Source organism: Saccopteryx leptura, chromosome 7, assembly GCF_036850995.1.
Source record: "Saccopteryx leptura isolate mSacLep1 chromosome 7, mSacLep1_pri_phased_curated, whole genome shotgun sequence".
Classification (NCBI taxonomy): Eukaryota; Metazoa; Chordata; class Mammalia; order Chiroptera; family Emballonuridae; genus Saccopteryx; species Saccopteryx leptura.
In genome coordinates, this window is record NC_089509.1 from 113,676,931 (window position 1) to 113,690,945 (window position 14,015).

The 14,015-nt window shown below is 52.7% G+C and overlaps 1 protein-coding gene across 2 annotated transcripts; it reads left to right on the forward strand.

The window, feature by feature from the left end:
* The first annotated feature begins 1,731 nt into the window (after nucleotides 1-1,731).
* On the forward strand, nucleotides 1,732-12,985 carry C7H2orf72 (chromosome 7 C2orf72 homolog). 2 transcript variants are annotated; one of them, XM_066345619.1, is made up of 3 exons: nucleotides 1,732-2,383; nucleotides 5,776-5,889; nucleotides 9,233-9,267. In XM_066345619.1, the coding sequence occupies exons 1-3, from the start codon at nucleotides 1,777-1,779 to the stop codon at nucleotides 9,235-9,237; spliced, it is 726 nt and encodes a 241-aa protein (XP_066201716.1). In that variant the 5' UTR covers nucleotides 1,732-1,776; the 3' UTR covers nucleotides 9,238-9,267. The 2 variants fall into 2 exon arrangements, with proteins under 2 accessions (XP_066201716.1, XP_066201715.1); XM_066345618.1 differs by lacking the exon at nucleotides 9,233-9,267 and adding an exon at nucleotides 9,433-12,985 and having other exon boundaries at nucleotides 1,733-2,383.
* The last annotated feature ends 1,030 nt before the right edge of the window (nucleotides 12,986-14,015 follow it).

Sequence of the window (14,015 nt, forward strand, 5' to 3'; positions counted from 1 at the left end):
GACAGAGCTCTTCCCTCCAAACATTGGCTAAAACACCCTCTGGATGATCAGGACACTTAAGGCAGGGCTGCTTGTGCATCTTTGAATCCTCACTGCATGCGCACAGTAGGTGCTCAAAAAAGGTTTGTTTTATTGAATGGACAGACAGACTCTCCAAGAGGAGGTGGCTCAGCATAATGACAGGGAGTAGGAGACCAGGTAACTAGAAGTGCAGGATGGGGGTTATGGGGTGAAGGTCAGAGCTGAGTATTAGTATGTTCTTTTTTTTTTTTTTTTTTTTTTTTTACAGAGACAGAGAATGAGTCAGAGAGAAGGATAGACAGGGACAGACAGACAAGAATGGAGAGAGATGAGAAGCATCAATCATCAGTTTTTCATTGCGCGTTGCAACACCTTAGTTGTTCATTGATTGCTTTCTCATATGTGCCTTGACTGCGGGCCTTCAGCAGACTGAGTAACCCCTTGCTGGGGCCAGCGACCTTGGGTTCAAGCTGGTGGGCTTTTGCTCAAAGCAGTTGAGCCCGTGCTCAAGCTGGCGACCTCGGGGTCTCGAACCTGGGTCCTCTGCATCCCAGTCCAACACTCTATCCACTGCACCACTGCCTGGTCAGGCTAGTATGTTCTTGACCTCAAGGGCCTTTGTCTCTACTGTGTAATAGAGGGGAAGTGAAGCGCCTTGACGGTCACTGTCCAGTGCCGCAGCCACTAACCACGTGCAAGTAATTTACATTCAATTTAAGTGAAATAGAAGGGTAAACTTAGTTTCTCTGGTGCACTAGCCAGATTTCAAGCGCTCAGCAACAGCCACACGCGGCTAGTGGCTACTGCAGATAATATGAAACACTTCCGAGTGGCTACTGCCGATAATATGAAACACTTCCGTCATCACAATGCTTTGTTGCCAAAGCTGATCTAGACCTTCAGCACTAAAGGAAATGCATTCCTGCTTCTGACTTGGCCTACTGACACCCTCCTGCCCCCTTTCTTCCCCGGACAGAGATCAGAGCACCATCAGTGCCCCACTTCCGCCCCTAGACATTCTGCTCCACCCGCAGCAGGACCCTCGGAGTTTTTGGTTTATACCCCTAGTGCCAAGGGCAGTGCCCTGCCTGTAACAAGGGTTTGTTGAAATAAATGCTAATGGCCCAAAAGGTGAGTTAAGTGGCAGAAGTAATAGAAGAAACCCCTGGTTCCTGGTTTTTCTCACCTCCTTACCCCCTTCTCTGGTGCCCACCGCCACCACCTCAAAGCAGCACAGCTAGGGCTGGGCCCTGACTCTAGAATTCCTGTCCCAAAACCATGTGGACTCCTCAGACATATCTGCTCCGGGTCTCAAAACGATCTAACTTGTGAGGGTATATTTGTTCACATGATAATTTTCTGGGTTCCTCCCCGTTTTGCTGCCCCGCACCTAGTAGGTGCTCAATAAGTATTTGTTGGATGGATGGGAGAGTGGGTGGATGGATGGATGGATGGAGGGAGGGAGGGAGGGAAGGAGGGATGGGCAAGCGAACACACGGCTCAGACCCCCACCCTCCAACCCACCCTGGTCTGCCGCATGCACTGCAGGAGGCGCCTCCCTTGGAGGGCTGGGGAGAAAGCCCCTGCCCCCTGCCCCCTGCCCCCTGCCCTCTGCCCGCTGCCCAGCTGCAGCGCTGACGGCTGGTCCGCCGGCTGGGGGTCGGGCCGGCACAGCCCTCGGGGGCGTGTCCTCCCGGGCCGGGCACCACAGCTCGGAGAGGCCCCAGCGGCGCCCGCAGAGGGCGGGCGGCGAGCATGGAGCGCGAGCTGGAGGCGCTGGCGGCGCGGCCCGCGCTCCCGGCGGAGCCCCCCTTCCGGGCGCTCGTGGAGGCGGCGGGTGGGCGCGGGCAGGTGCTGCTGGTGGGCGAGCTGTGGGAGCGTGAGCAGAGCCGCGCGCTGCTGCGGGACTTCGCGCGCGCGCTGTTCCCGCCGGAGCCCGCGGCGGGCAAGCCGGGCGCCGCGGGGGCCGAGGGCGCCGAGACCCGGGCGCCAGGGGCGCGGTGGGCGCCGGGGCCGGCGGGGGCGCGCGCGATCCGCTCGCCGCTCGTCCTCGCGCTGTGCCGCGCGGAGTCGCTGGCCGCCCGAGAGCCACGGCGCCGCTTGCGGGAGATGCTGCGGGACGTGCGCGACCGACGGGTGTCGGGCGCCGCGCTGGTCGGGGTGCTGGTGACTGAGGCCGCGCCCGAGGACGCGGTGGCGCCGGAGCTGCGGCTCCTGGAGACGCTGCTGCGCACGGTGTTCGGCCGCCAGGCAGGGGGCCCGGTGCAGGCGGCCGTCTACTGCCCGGGCCACCCCGCCTCCAGCCTGGCCGTCCAGACGGCCGCCAGCAGGGCCCTGCAAGCCGCTAGGGCCGCGCGACCAGGTGAGGGGGCGTGAGGCCCGGGAGGGCGCGGGCGGGTGGCAGTGGGGGCAGTTGCCACTCTTTAGGCCAGCTCCCTTTTGGTCCACCGAGGTAAACCGAGGCCCCACGAAGGATTGTCCTGAGCTTTGACCCTCCCAGCTTCCGCAGAGCAGACCCCGCGCCAGGGGTTGGGTCTATCCAGGGACGATCCTGAATGCGTGGGAGACGAGCTCAGGAGAGCCAGAAGACAGGGGGATCGGTGGAGGGACAGGCTTGTCCTGGGCTGGTCGCAGATCTGGGAGCTGGTGGGAAGGAGGTAGGGGGAGGTAAGAAAGCTTTAGGTTTCACAAGTTTCACGGCGGGATGAGGACCGAACCCGGGTCGGGGGGAGGGAGTTGGCGGTGCCAGGAGCTCCTAGGACGCTGCGTTGCTAGGAAACCGAAGATGCGGGAGACTCAGTGTGTGGGCGCCGCTGGGTCATAGGAAGAGGGCGAGGAACAGATGCGGGACTTGGAGGGGTGGGGAAAGGGTGTGAGGGACTGACCGAAGGCGCAGAATTTTCTAGTCCCTCTTAGCCACCCACCCTGTTTGTGCAACTGCTGCACCTCCCTCCCTTCCTTGCACCCTCCCCTGAAGTGTGGGTAGGAAAGTGGGGGTCTTTTTCTGCTGCCATCCTCAGAAGGGTGGGAATCTTCCCCATCCCGTACATAAGGTCTTCCAGGAGCTTTCCAGTGCCCTCGGATTAAAATACGACGTGAAGCACAGCCCATCCGGCAAAGCCAGGCGTTGCGGGGACGTTCTCCTGCAGCCCTGCTCCCTCCACGCCCGGCCCCCCTTTTCTCCAAGCCCCCGAGCCTGCCCTCCAGCCTCTGCCAAGCCTTCTTATGAAGACAGAGGCTGTGCTCTGTCCCTGGGCACTGCCGTGTTAATCAGCAACCCAGAGATACCAGACTTGCAGAGGGCCTTGTCCAGCAAAGAGACCTGGTCCTTTGATGTCTAAGACCTACCACCTGTCAGCCTGGCCTGCCTGGGTGAAGGCCATCCATCTCGGCTGTGGAGCCTGCCCTAACCATCCCCGCCCCTCCCTGCACACAAGCCCATTCTGCTGTGTATGTGAGGAATCCTGCTAAATATGAAACTCCACAACCTGTACCCTGAAAGTCATGGGGGATGTCCGGAGGTGGATTGTCATTCTGATTGTTGATGCCAGACTATTCACTCACTGTCTTGGCCCCATGTGAAAATATTTTCAACCCCCCCCCCCCTTCATGAACTGGTGGTGTCTAGAAAACTCCCTGGGCCCATAGTTTCTTAGCGCTCCCCGTTCCCAGGGACTAGCTTTTAATTCCCCAGAGCCAAGCCTGCTCTGGCCTCCTAAGCTTTTGTACACACAATGCAGTTGCCTGGAATGAAAAGCCTTTTCTTTCATTCCTTCCCTTCACCTGCCCAACCCCATCTCATCATTCAGACAGGGATTTACTCCTCCAGGAAGCCTTCCTTAACACCCCCACACACACACACACACACACACACACTCCTTTGCAAATTCAAAAGTGAAATTTCAAAACCTACCTCTGCTCTCTAATCTCTTACCACAGGGTTCTGTCACTTTCCCTTATGAGTTGAATCATAATCTCATTTCCGGGCACCTGCCTAGCACGCAGAATCCTTGCCTCTTTGTAAACACTGAATCAATCTCTGCTACCTTAAACTCATTCCTACTTTTATAAAAACACACTAAATAATATGGACGAAAGGTCACAAGTGTAATTCTTTTTTTCTTTTTTTGTATTTTTCTGAAGCTGGAAACGGGGAGAGACAGTCAGACAGACCCCCGCATGTGCCTGACCGGGATCCACCCGGCACGCCCACCAGGGCCGACGCTCTGCCGCTACCAGAGCCACTCTAGCGCCTGGGGCAGAGGCCAAGGAGCCATCCCCAGCGCCCGGGCCATCTTTGCTCCAATGGAGCCTTGGCTGCGGGAGGGGAAGAGAGAGACAGAGAGGAAGGGGGGGGGTGGAGAAGCAAATGGGCGCCTCTCCTGTGTGCCCTGGCTGGGAATTGAACCCGGGTCCCCCGCACGCCAGGCCGACGCTCTACCGCTGAGCCAACCAGCCAGGGCCACGAGTGTAATTCTTAACTCCTGCATTCATTTCTTCTGGGATTTTGCGGTGGGCACCACCAGACGTTCCTATTGCTGAGGTTTTGCTAGCAATTGCATCCAGCTTTTTAATGTCTCCCAATTTCCTTCCTTACTGCTTCGTAGATATTCATATACTTTTAGGTTGGCTGCCTCTTGGCATGCCCTTTTACCCAGTTTATGCCTAATCCAGCTAGCTGCCTTTGTGTTGAAAAACTAAGAATCTGGTCTTGTTAGAACTGGGGACAAATTAAGAGTGCATAAGCCCCGAGTAAAGAAAAATGAATGAGGATTTTCTGTGTTTTACTGCCCGGAGTCTTTAAAAAAACAACTGCTGGAGCAACCTAATTCTGATGGTGGGGGCTCTCAGGTGGTCCCCAGTGACTTCGGTGGTACTATAATAAGGAAACGAGAATCAGCCTATGAGTGTTTTGTGCGTGATTATCAGAAAAGATGAAGTCTATTCATATTAAGAAATAGTTTGAACTAAAAATCAGGGGGAATTACCATTCCTTGAGTATTTTCTTTGGTGCTTTGTAATTGTAATTCATTTCGTGTCATTCTTTTTTTCTTTTTTTTCCCCTCATATTTTTCCGAAGTTAGAAGCGGGGAGGCAGTCAGACAGACTCCTGCAAGTGCCGGACAGGGATCCACCCGGCATGCCCAACAGGGGGCAGTGATCTGCCCATCTGGGGTGTTGGCGGAACCATTCTAGCACCTGAGGTAGAGGCCATGGAGCCATCCTCAGTGCCCGGGCCAACTTTACTCCAATGGAGCCTTGGCTGTGGGAGGGGAAGAGAGAGATAGAGAGGAAGGAGAGGGGGAGGGGTGGAGAAGCAGATGGGCACCTCTCCTGTGTGCCCTGGCCAGGAATTGAACCCGGAACTTCCACACGCCAGGCCGACGCTCTACCACTGAGCCACCACAGTTCAGGGCTCCATGTCATTCTGGTCACCATCGTTTCCCCAGCATGGCCCGGGAGCCACGTCTAGGGTAGAATCATGAAGCTGCTAAATGGAGGCGAGGGAGAGGGAGATGGGAAAAACCTACACCCTATGGTTTTTGTGAGGATGAAATGAATCAATTCTGTTCTTTTTTTTTTTCTTAAGCACAAAAACTCTACCTCATTTTGCAAATCAGAATCTTTGTTTTTAATCAGACAGTTGAAACTAGGGCAGTTGACAGTTAAAGCTCTTGGTTTGCTGAACAGAACGTCTGTGCCACGTCTAGCACCCTCTGACCTGCTGTCTCTGGGACTTTGTGCTCCTTCTAGCGGAAGGAGCCTGGGAGAGACCTAGCCTCCCGGCCTTGTTGGCGTGCTTCTCCTGGGGTCCCTGGAGCCGGGGAAAGGACCCGTATGCCACCTCCCCCAGTCGCCCAGCTCACGGTGAGTGTGTCGCTTTCCTGACCTCCTGGGATCTGAGGACCGGGTTCTTGGGATTATAGGAGTGGTCACATGCACATAGGGACATTAGGGAGAGAGAGGACTGACATCCGTGGGGCACTAGCCATGGGTACAGTATGAGGGGCCCCGCCACCAAGAAGCCAGCACACAGAGGCAACCAACAGAGCTCTCGCCGCAGGAGTCCCGCCTAGTGAGAGCAGTGTGGGCAGAGCTGCTCTGCAGGCGTGGGCCAGGTGCGTGGTCTCACGGAGCAAATGACATTTGAGTGGAGGTGAGGGACATTTCTTAGAAATGGGAATATTTAAAGAGGGGGCATCATAAACAAAGGCTTGACGGCATGATGTCATGCTCAGAAAAGGGACCCCTGTGAAGAGCGCCAGGGCTGAGGTGCAGAAGGAGACAGGTGAGGGCTGGGGCTGAAGCAGAGAGTCGGGACCAGACGGGGACCCCGGACCCAAGTCTCAGAGCCAGTGAGCCACTGGCGATTTCTGAGCAAGGGTGTGGGGACGGACCAGGGGTGTGTTCAGAGACGTGGCGGGACTGGAGGAGCAGGGAGCCGCCAGAGGCAGGGCCCCGCTGGGAGGGGGCTAAGTAGTCCCGAGAGGGACAAGGAGCATTCTGGACCCAAGGGAGATGTGCTGGAACGGAGAGGAAGGAGCCTGTCAGCCCGGGAGCCATTTCTAAGGCAAGGGAGAAGGAAAAGGGAAAGACAGTGAGGTGCACGAGGCACTCTGTCGGCTGAGTGTGCTGTGATCCAGACGGGACTTCCCATCATCTGCTGCTTAACCAGGAGGACACGTTCGGAGAAATGCATCTTAGGTGATTCTGTCGCTGTGCGAACATCACGGAGTGCACTCACGCACACCCGGACGGCCTAGCCCGCTGCACGCCCAGGCTGTGTGGGAGAGCCTGTTACTCCTGTGCTCCGAGCCTGTGTAGCACATTGCCGTAAAAACGACACAGGATTAAATCAAGAGCAAACGGTACAGGTAGAAAGCGTACACTCTAAAATCACATATAAGCAGTGTAGAAAACATAAACCAGTAGCAGAGTCGTCTATTAACATTGTCGAGTCTTAGGTACTGTTCATACTTTTATGGGCTGCACCTTGATATGACTGGCAGCCGGTGGGTTTGTTCACACCAGCATTGCCACCAGGCCCTGGGAGTTCTTAGCTCCATTATTATCTCATGGGACCACCATTGTATATGCGCCCGTCATTGACCGAAATGTTGCTATAGGACATGTGACTGTGTTCAGGGGAGCAGCTTGTAACCAGTTGAATATCCATGATTCCCCAAAGTGTTCTGAACAGTACAGCTTCATTACAGAAACAGTGAGCAGTGCTGTAAAATGAACTTTCATGGTGTCTCTTTTTAAAAGAGATCATTAGTTGATGTTATTAGTCTTCTATTGCAACTTACCGCAAACTCATTTGCGGCTTACAACAACACCTGTTCATTCCTCACACTTTGCGAGGGTCAGGAGTCTGAGCGCAGCTTGGCTGGGCTGGCTCATCAGTGCCACCCAAAGCTGCCGCCAGGTCGCAGGCTGCGTTCCCTGCTGGAGCCTGGGTCCTCCTTCAAGCTCACGTGGTTGTGGGCCGAGTTCTTTTGCTTGTCACTGGAGGACTGAGGTCCCTGCCTTCTGGTTGGCTGTCAGCTCCCAGCCCCCAGGTCCCTCCTCTCACAGGCTGATGCTCCTTCAGTTGCTGGGGACTCTCTGGGCTTCTACGACTTCACTAAATCGCAGGAGTGATGCTTTGTCACCTTTGTCATAGAAAGTGCCCACATCAAGGGGGTGACTAGCTTATCACACCCACAGATCTCACCCACGCAGGAGGGGGCTGTGCAGGGTGAGCACACCACGGGTGGGGGTTTCTGAGGCCATTTTAGAATTCTGCCTGTCACAGTCGAAAACTCCACAAAGGGACACAGATTTTTTTTTTTTTTTTTTTTTACAGGACAGAGAGAGAATCAGAGAGATAGATAGACAGGGACAGACAGACAGGAACAGAGAGAGATGAAAAGCATCAATTACCAGTTTTTTGTTGTGACACCTTAGTTGTTCATTGATTGCTTTCTCATATGTGTCTTGACCGCGGGCCTTCAGCTGACCAAGTAACCCCTTGCTTGAGCCAGCAACTTTGGGTCCAAGCTGGTGAGCTTTGCTCAAACCAGATGAGCCCGTGCTCAAGCTGGCGAATCCAGGGTCTTGAACCTGGGTCTTCCACATCCCAGTCCGATGCTCTATCCACTGCACCACCGCCTGGTCAGGAGGGACACAAATATTTAAAAGTCATTCAATTCTATCCATCACTCAAAGGTAAATACACATCCATATTCAGGGTGGACCATTCTGTCCATCTGTCTATCTGTATCTTCTTGTGCTATTTAAATTTTAATAAATTTACTCAATATAGTATATAAATCACCTGTGTCAGATATCTAAAATATTTAATTGGGAAAATGTTAACTTCGACCTCTCCATTATCATTTTGGTTGTATCTGGAAACTAAAGGAAAAAAAATCAAAGGAAAATATGTAAATCTTTGATAACTTCCCTCTGTAGCATGTTACAAATTGCTTCACCTCCTATAGATGGTGAATGTATGAGAAACAAATTGCACTAATAGACTATACATATGCACTTACAATACCTATAACAATATGGGAGTATATGTACATACATATAAACATTTATACACGCATTTTTGGAGTCTGCTTTCTTCATCAATAATATCACGGTGCTGTATTTCACGGCAATAACTATATCAGCAACATCTTTTATCTTTTTTTTTTTGTTTTAGATAATTGTAGATTCACATGCACTTGTAAGAAACCGTACAGAGAGCTCCTGTACATACTTCTCCCGGTTTCCCCCAGTGGTAACATCTTGCAAAGCTATCGGGTGATATCTCAAGTGGGAGATCGACACTGAAACAATCCACAGATCTTCCAAGTTCCCCAGTATTGCTTATCTTCGTGTGTGTTTCGTTCTATGGAACTGCAGGCATCATTTTGAAGGCTTGAATCCAATTATGTGGGTGAGCCAGTTAATTTATCCAGTGTCTTTGTTGGACTTTGACTCAGTTACGATGTAACTGATTTCAGTTTCAGGTAAAGACACTGTGACTCAAACTAGAGGAAGCAGCAAGGGTGTTCATTATCTCACCCGAGAGAAGGTCTGGGTGGGTTCCTCGACCCCATCAGGGACTCCAGCTCTTTCCTTCTCTCTGCGGGATTGTCCTCCTGTCGTTCCATCCTTCGTCTGGTAGCAAGATGCCTGCAGCACTTCCGCTAATTATTCCTAATTACTTCCTTAGGATAAAATCCTAGAAGTGGAATTGCTGGGTCAAAGGGTATGTACATTTTTAAGGTTTTTGATGTGTATTTTGTTATCTGTGTGTGTGTGTGTTTTTTTTAAATAGAAACCACCAGGGCCAGTGTCCTCCCTGTCATTGCTAATGCACTCCCACACAGATTGTCTCCCGACGGTGAGCTGATTCCCTCTCTCCTGTTCCAGGTAACTCGCAGGAACCCGAGGACGGGCTGGCGCTGACGGCCATACTTCCCAACGGAGACTGTGAGGACCCGGGAAAGGGGTCGGGAGCCTGCGATGGGGCTGTCCACACGCCTGCTGAGCCCGCCGAAGACTCCAGATGAAGTCGAGCCCCCGGCTGCTCCAGCTCCAACCTGTAGGCTGGGCTCTGGTTCCTTCTGCAGGCTGACCCAGGCCTCCTTGTTGACCTTGGGATGGCGGTCGCTGGAAAGGCCCCAGCTTCCAGGGGGCTGCCACATGGAGTCACCAGCGAGGCAGCAGGACTTACCAAGCTAAGCCGGACCTAGGAAAATGTATCGTCTGGAAACTTGCCCCCACCGCACATTGGGTCGCTCTGGTCACAGTGAGGTTGTTCTTTCTCTCTGTACCTTGGTTTCTCTGTCCCACGGAGACATGGTTGGCTACTTGGAGGCTCTGCGGTGCTGTGCCATCCCGTGGTTGTGCGCATGAGCATCCGTCATTTCAGGAGCATCCGGAAAGATCTCTGGACTGGAAGTCATCAGATTGGGGGGGAGGGGAGTCCTTGGACCTGTCACTCAACCAGGGGCCAGGCTACCCCTCCGGGCAGCACTGGAAGCACACGCGTGCGTGCGTGGGTGTGTGTGTGTGTTGGGAGGGTCATTTTGTGCGGTGGCCCTGGCACTTAGTGGGCATCTCACATTGTGTAGGACAATCTCCAATAGCACAGAATTGTTCCACTCAAAAGGCCAGAAACTCTGGATGAGCCAGTCTCTTCTCCCTGTCAACTTCTAGGAGAGTCCCCTTAGAGCAGAGAGCCCTGACCCTCCTGGGATCTTGGCTCCTGAGCAAGCCGGAATATAGCCTGCACTGCCCCCTGGGGACTGGGAGGTGGAGAGGCAAGATGCTCTGTGTGCCGCAGGCCCAGGACAGGAGTAGCCCTGCACACCCGTGAGAAGAAAGGGCCCTCTTTCTTCCTCGTGTTGACCTCGACTTTCTGTGCCAAGTCTTTTGAGAATAAGGAAGCTGGGAACTGTCCATGGCAACAAACAGATAGAAAGTTAGGCTATGGATTAGTACCAAGACATAGGACGTGCCCTTAATCTCAGGTCCTAACCCAAGGTCAAAGCCAACCCAGCCCAGACGTGCCGAGTGCCTGAATCCTTTTTTCTCTACCTATGAGTCAGACAGGGTCAATGGTGTTCCCCTAAGAGCCGGGAAGCCTATCTGTTCACGCAGGGATGAAATTCTGCATCACCTCCCTTCCTCGCCTGCTCAGTCTTTGGAATGGCAAAGACAGCTCCTGATTTTCCCTAGAAGGAAGTACTGTCTACAGGAAGTAGCTCAATTCATGCATGCACGCGTGATTGACTCCGTGGACATGCAGTTGTGCCTACTGTTTGCCCGGCATTCTGCCAGGTGCTGCGTAACTGCCTTGAGCTATTTCTGCTCTCTCTGTGATGGTGCCCGCATGTGGACTGGGACATCATGTGGTGGAGGGGCTCTGTGGTTAAGGAGGACCCCTCTGCTCTATGCCTCAGTTTATTTTCTGCAATAGGGGGGCTAATCCTTATTGGTGTGAGGGCAGGTAGGATAACACCTTACATGGGGTGGGTTGATGACATGTGTCATTCCAATAATGCAAAGCCAGCTCACCCACAGAAGGACCCAGATGACTTCCCCTGCGCAAGAATGAACTCAACGAGTGACTTGATTTTGTTTTAAAATAGAGGGACTGGTATTGTTGAAGCTGCTATGTTCTTATATGTAGCCATTCATTTCTTTGTCATGATTTGGTTAGGATTTTATTATTTTGGTGGGGGGGAGGGGCTTTTCTTTTTGTATTTTTCTTTTTTCTTTCTTTTTTTTTTTCATTTTTCTGAAGCTGGAAACAGGAAGAGACAGTCAGACAGACTCCCGCATGCGCCCGACCGGGATCCACCCGGGGGCAACGCTCTGCCCACCAGGGGGCGATGCTCTGCCCATCCTGGGCGTCGCTCTGCAGCGACCAGAGCCACTCTAGCGCCTGAGGCAGAGGCCACAGAGCCATCCCCAGCGCCCGGGCCATCTTTGCTCCAATGGAGCCTTGGCTGCGGGAGGGGAAGAGAGAGACAGAGAGGAAAGCGCGGCAGAGGGGTGGAGAAGCAAATGGGCGCTTCTCCTGTGTGCCCTGGCCGGGAATCGAACCTGGGACTTCTGCACGCCAGGCCGACGCTCTACCACTGAGCCAACCGGCCAGGGCGGGAGGGACTTTTCTTAAGTTAGAAAATTGTCTAAGGCAGAAGTCACCAGGCAGCAGCCTCTGCTGTTTTTAAAAACCGATGAGTTCATTGCCAATATTTGAAACCCGGGGGAAGGCACGTACAAAAGCTTCTTTTCTGGGTGGAGGGTGGGGTGTGCCGTGCCCTCACCTCCATTCCAGCTGTCATTCCAGCCCACTCACGTGTGAGCCCTTCTCCACCCCCAGCTCACCCTTTCCCACACTTTCCTCATATGTGCCCCTGCCTGGTTCTTGTCCTGGTGGGCATTTGAGTTTGCAAGCCCCTGGTGTAACGGCTGGTTTGCACATTTTTTCATTACCTTCAGTATTTCCTGCGAATAGCGGAAGAGAGGTCTTTCTTGACAGATTTCCTGCCTCCTAACTGATAAAGATGGGACTGAGAGCCTTCCGGCCCATTGTGGCGGCCGTGAGACACAGCGAACATAAGCACCACCCTTTAGGAACAGGCTCCTTGCTGACAGCAGAAGAGTTCGGTGCTGGGAGGAACCTTGGTAGCAGGACTCCTACAGGGACTGTTATAAGGCCTGAAAGCTGAGGCAGGCCTGAGAGCGGAGGCCCCGGTAGGTCGGCGGTGCCGGGAGCCATTGGCGAGGGGCCTCCGGTCACGTCTGGGCTCTTGGGTACTAATATTTCTAACATGGGAGTTGTACTGCTTCTGACTTGAACTGATCATTCCTTATATCTATTGATAATAAAACCAAACAGAACCTCACTGCTGTCTAGTCGAATACAGAATGGGTCTTCCCCTTTGCTCTCTCGAGGTGTTCCTTGCAGGAGCCCTTTGGGAGCAAGGTTTCTGCAATGGGGCGAACCCCCGGAATAGTTTGGCCTGAAAGTCCCCCAGTCCTGCCCTGTGTGACATCTCCACAACTTTATTGTCTGGGGTAAATATACACAATGGGATACTACTCGGCGTTAAGAAATGATGACCCATTGCCGTTTACGACAACATAGATGGACCTTGAGAACATTATACTGAGTGAAAAGAGTCAATCAGAAAAAGCTAAGAACCATGTGATTTCACACACAGGTGGGATATAAAAATGAGACTCATGGACACAGATTAAAAGTGAAGTGGTTACCAGGGGGAAGGGGGTAAAGAGGGACAGATATACGGTGATGGAAAATGATTTATCTTTGGGTGATGGGCACACAACACACTCATTTGTTGTGCTGATTTGGAACTCCCGTTCACCTGAAACCTATGTACTCTTATTGATCAATGTCACCCCATTACATTTCATTTTTCTTTCTAAATAAAAAGTTCATTAAAGATTTTTTTAAAAGGTAGTATTTAGCCTGACGTGGCACAGTGGGTAAAACACTGACCTGGAACGCTGATGTTGCTGGTTCGTAACCCTGGGCTTGTCCGGTCAAGGCACATACGGGAAGCAATTAGGAAGCAACTACAGCAACTACGAAACAACTTGGAGTTGATGCTTCCTGCTCTTCCCCCCTTTCTCACTCTCCTCTACAATCAATAAATAAAATATTTTTAAAAGTACTTTTTAAAAATATAGTATTTAACTTGGTATTGAATGGGGGTATACGCCTGTGCATATATGCACATTGTTTTTTGTTTTTGTTTTTCTGAGAGGGAGAGTAAGGGAGAGAGAGGAGAAGCATCAACTCATAGCTGAGCCACTTTTAGTTGTTCATTGATTGCTTCTTATATGTGCCTTGACCGGGGGGCTCGAGCTGAGCCAGTGACCCCTTGCTCAAGCCAGCGACTTTAGGCTCAAGCCAGCAACCTTTGGGCTCAAGCCAGTGACCTTGGGATCATGTTGATGATCCCACACTCAAGATGGCAGGCCTGCGCTCAAGCCCGCGACTGTGGGACTCGAAACTGAGACCTCGGCGTCTCAGATCTGTGCTCTGTCCATTATACCACCACCTGTCAGGCTCTGTACATGTGCACATGTTTAACGAGATAAAATGGCCTGAGTCTCAGAGATCCCTTTTATAATACTCTGTCACAGTCTTTCCACTCTCAAAGGACGTGTCTCCAAGACTGACCACACAAGAGGGGGGTTCCTGGGTTTCAAGCCAAAACCAAGCAAACCTGCAAAGGCACCCAGGGCTGAGGCCTCCAAACCTGGGATCTAAACAAACCCCTTTACCCTAGACTGAGGACCAGGACACAGCCTCTCCGGGGAAGGTGGGTGACAGCCACGTTCACCTGAAAGCAGTCTCTACTTCAAAGCGTAGCAGAACCATATCGCAGGGCGGCCTCGTGGCCAGTTCCGGTGATACAAATCTGAGGCTTATTAAGCACTGCTCTGTGGCAGAACCTTGAAAGAGAACACGT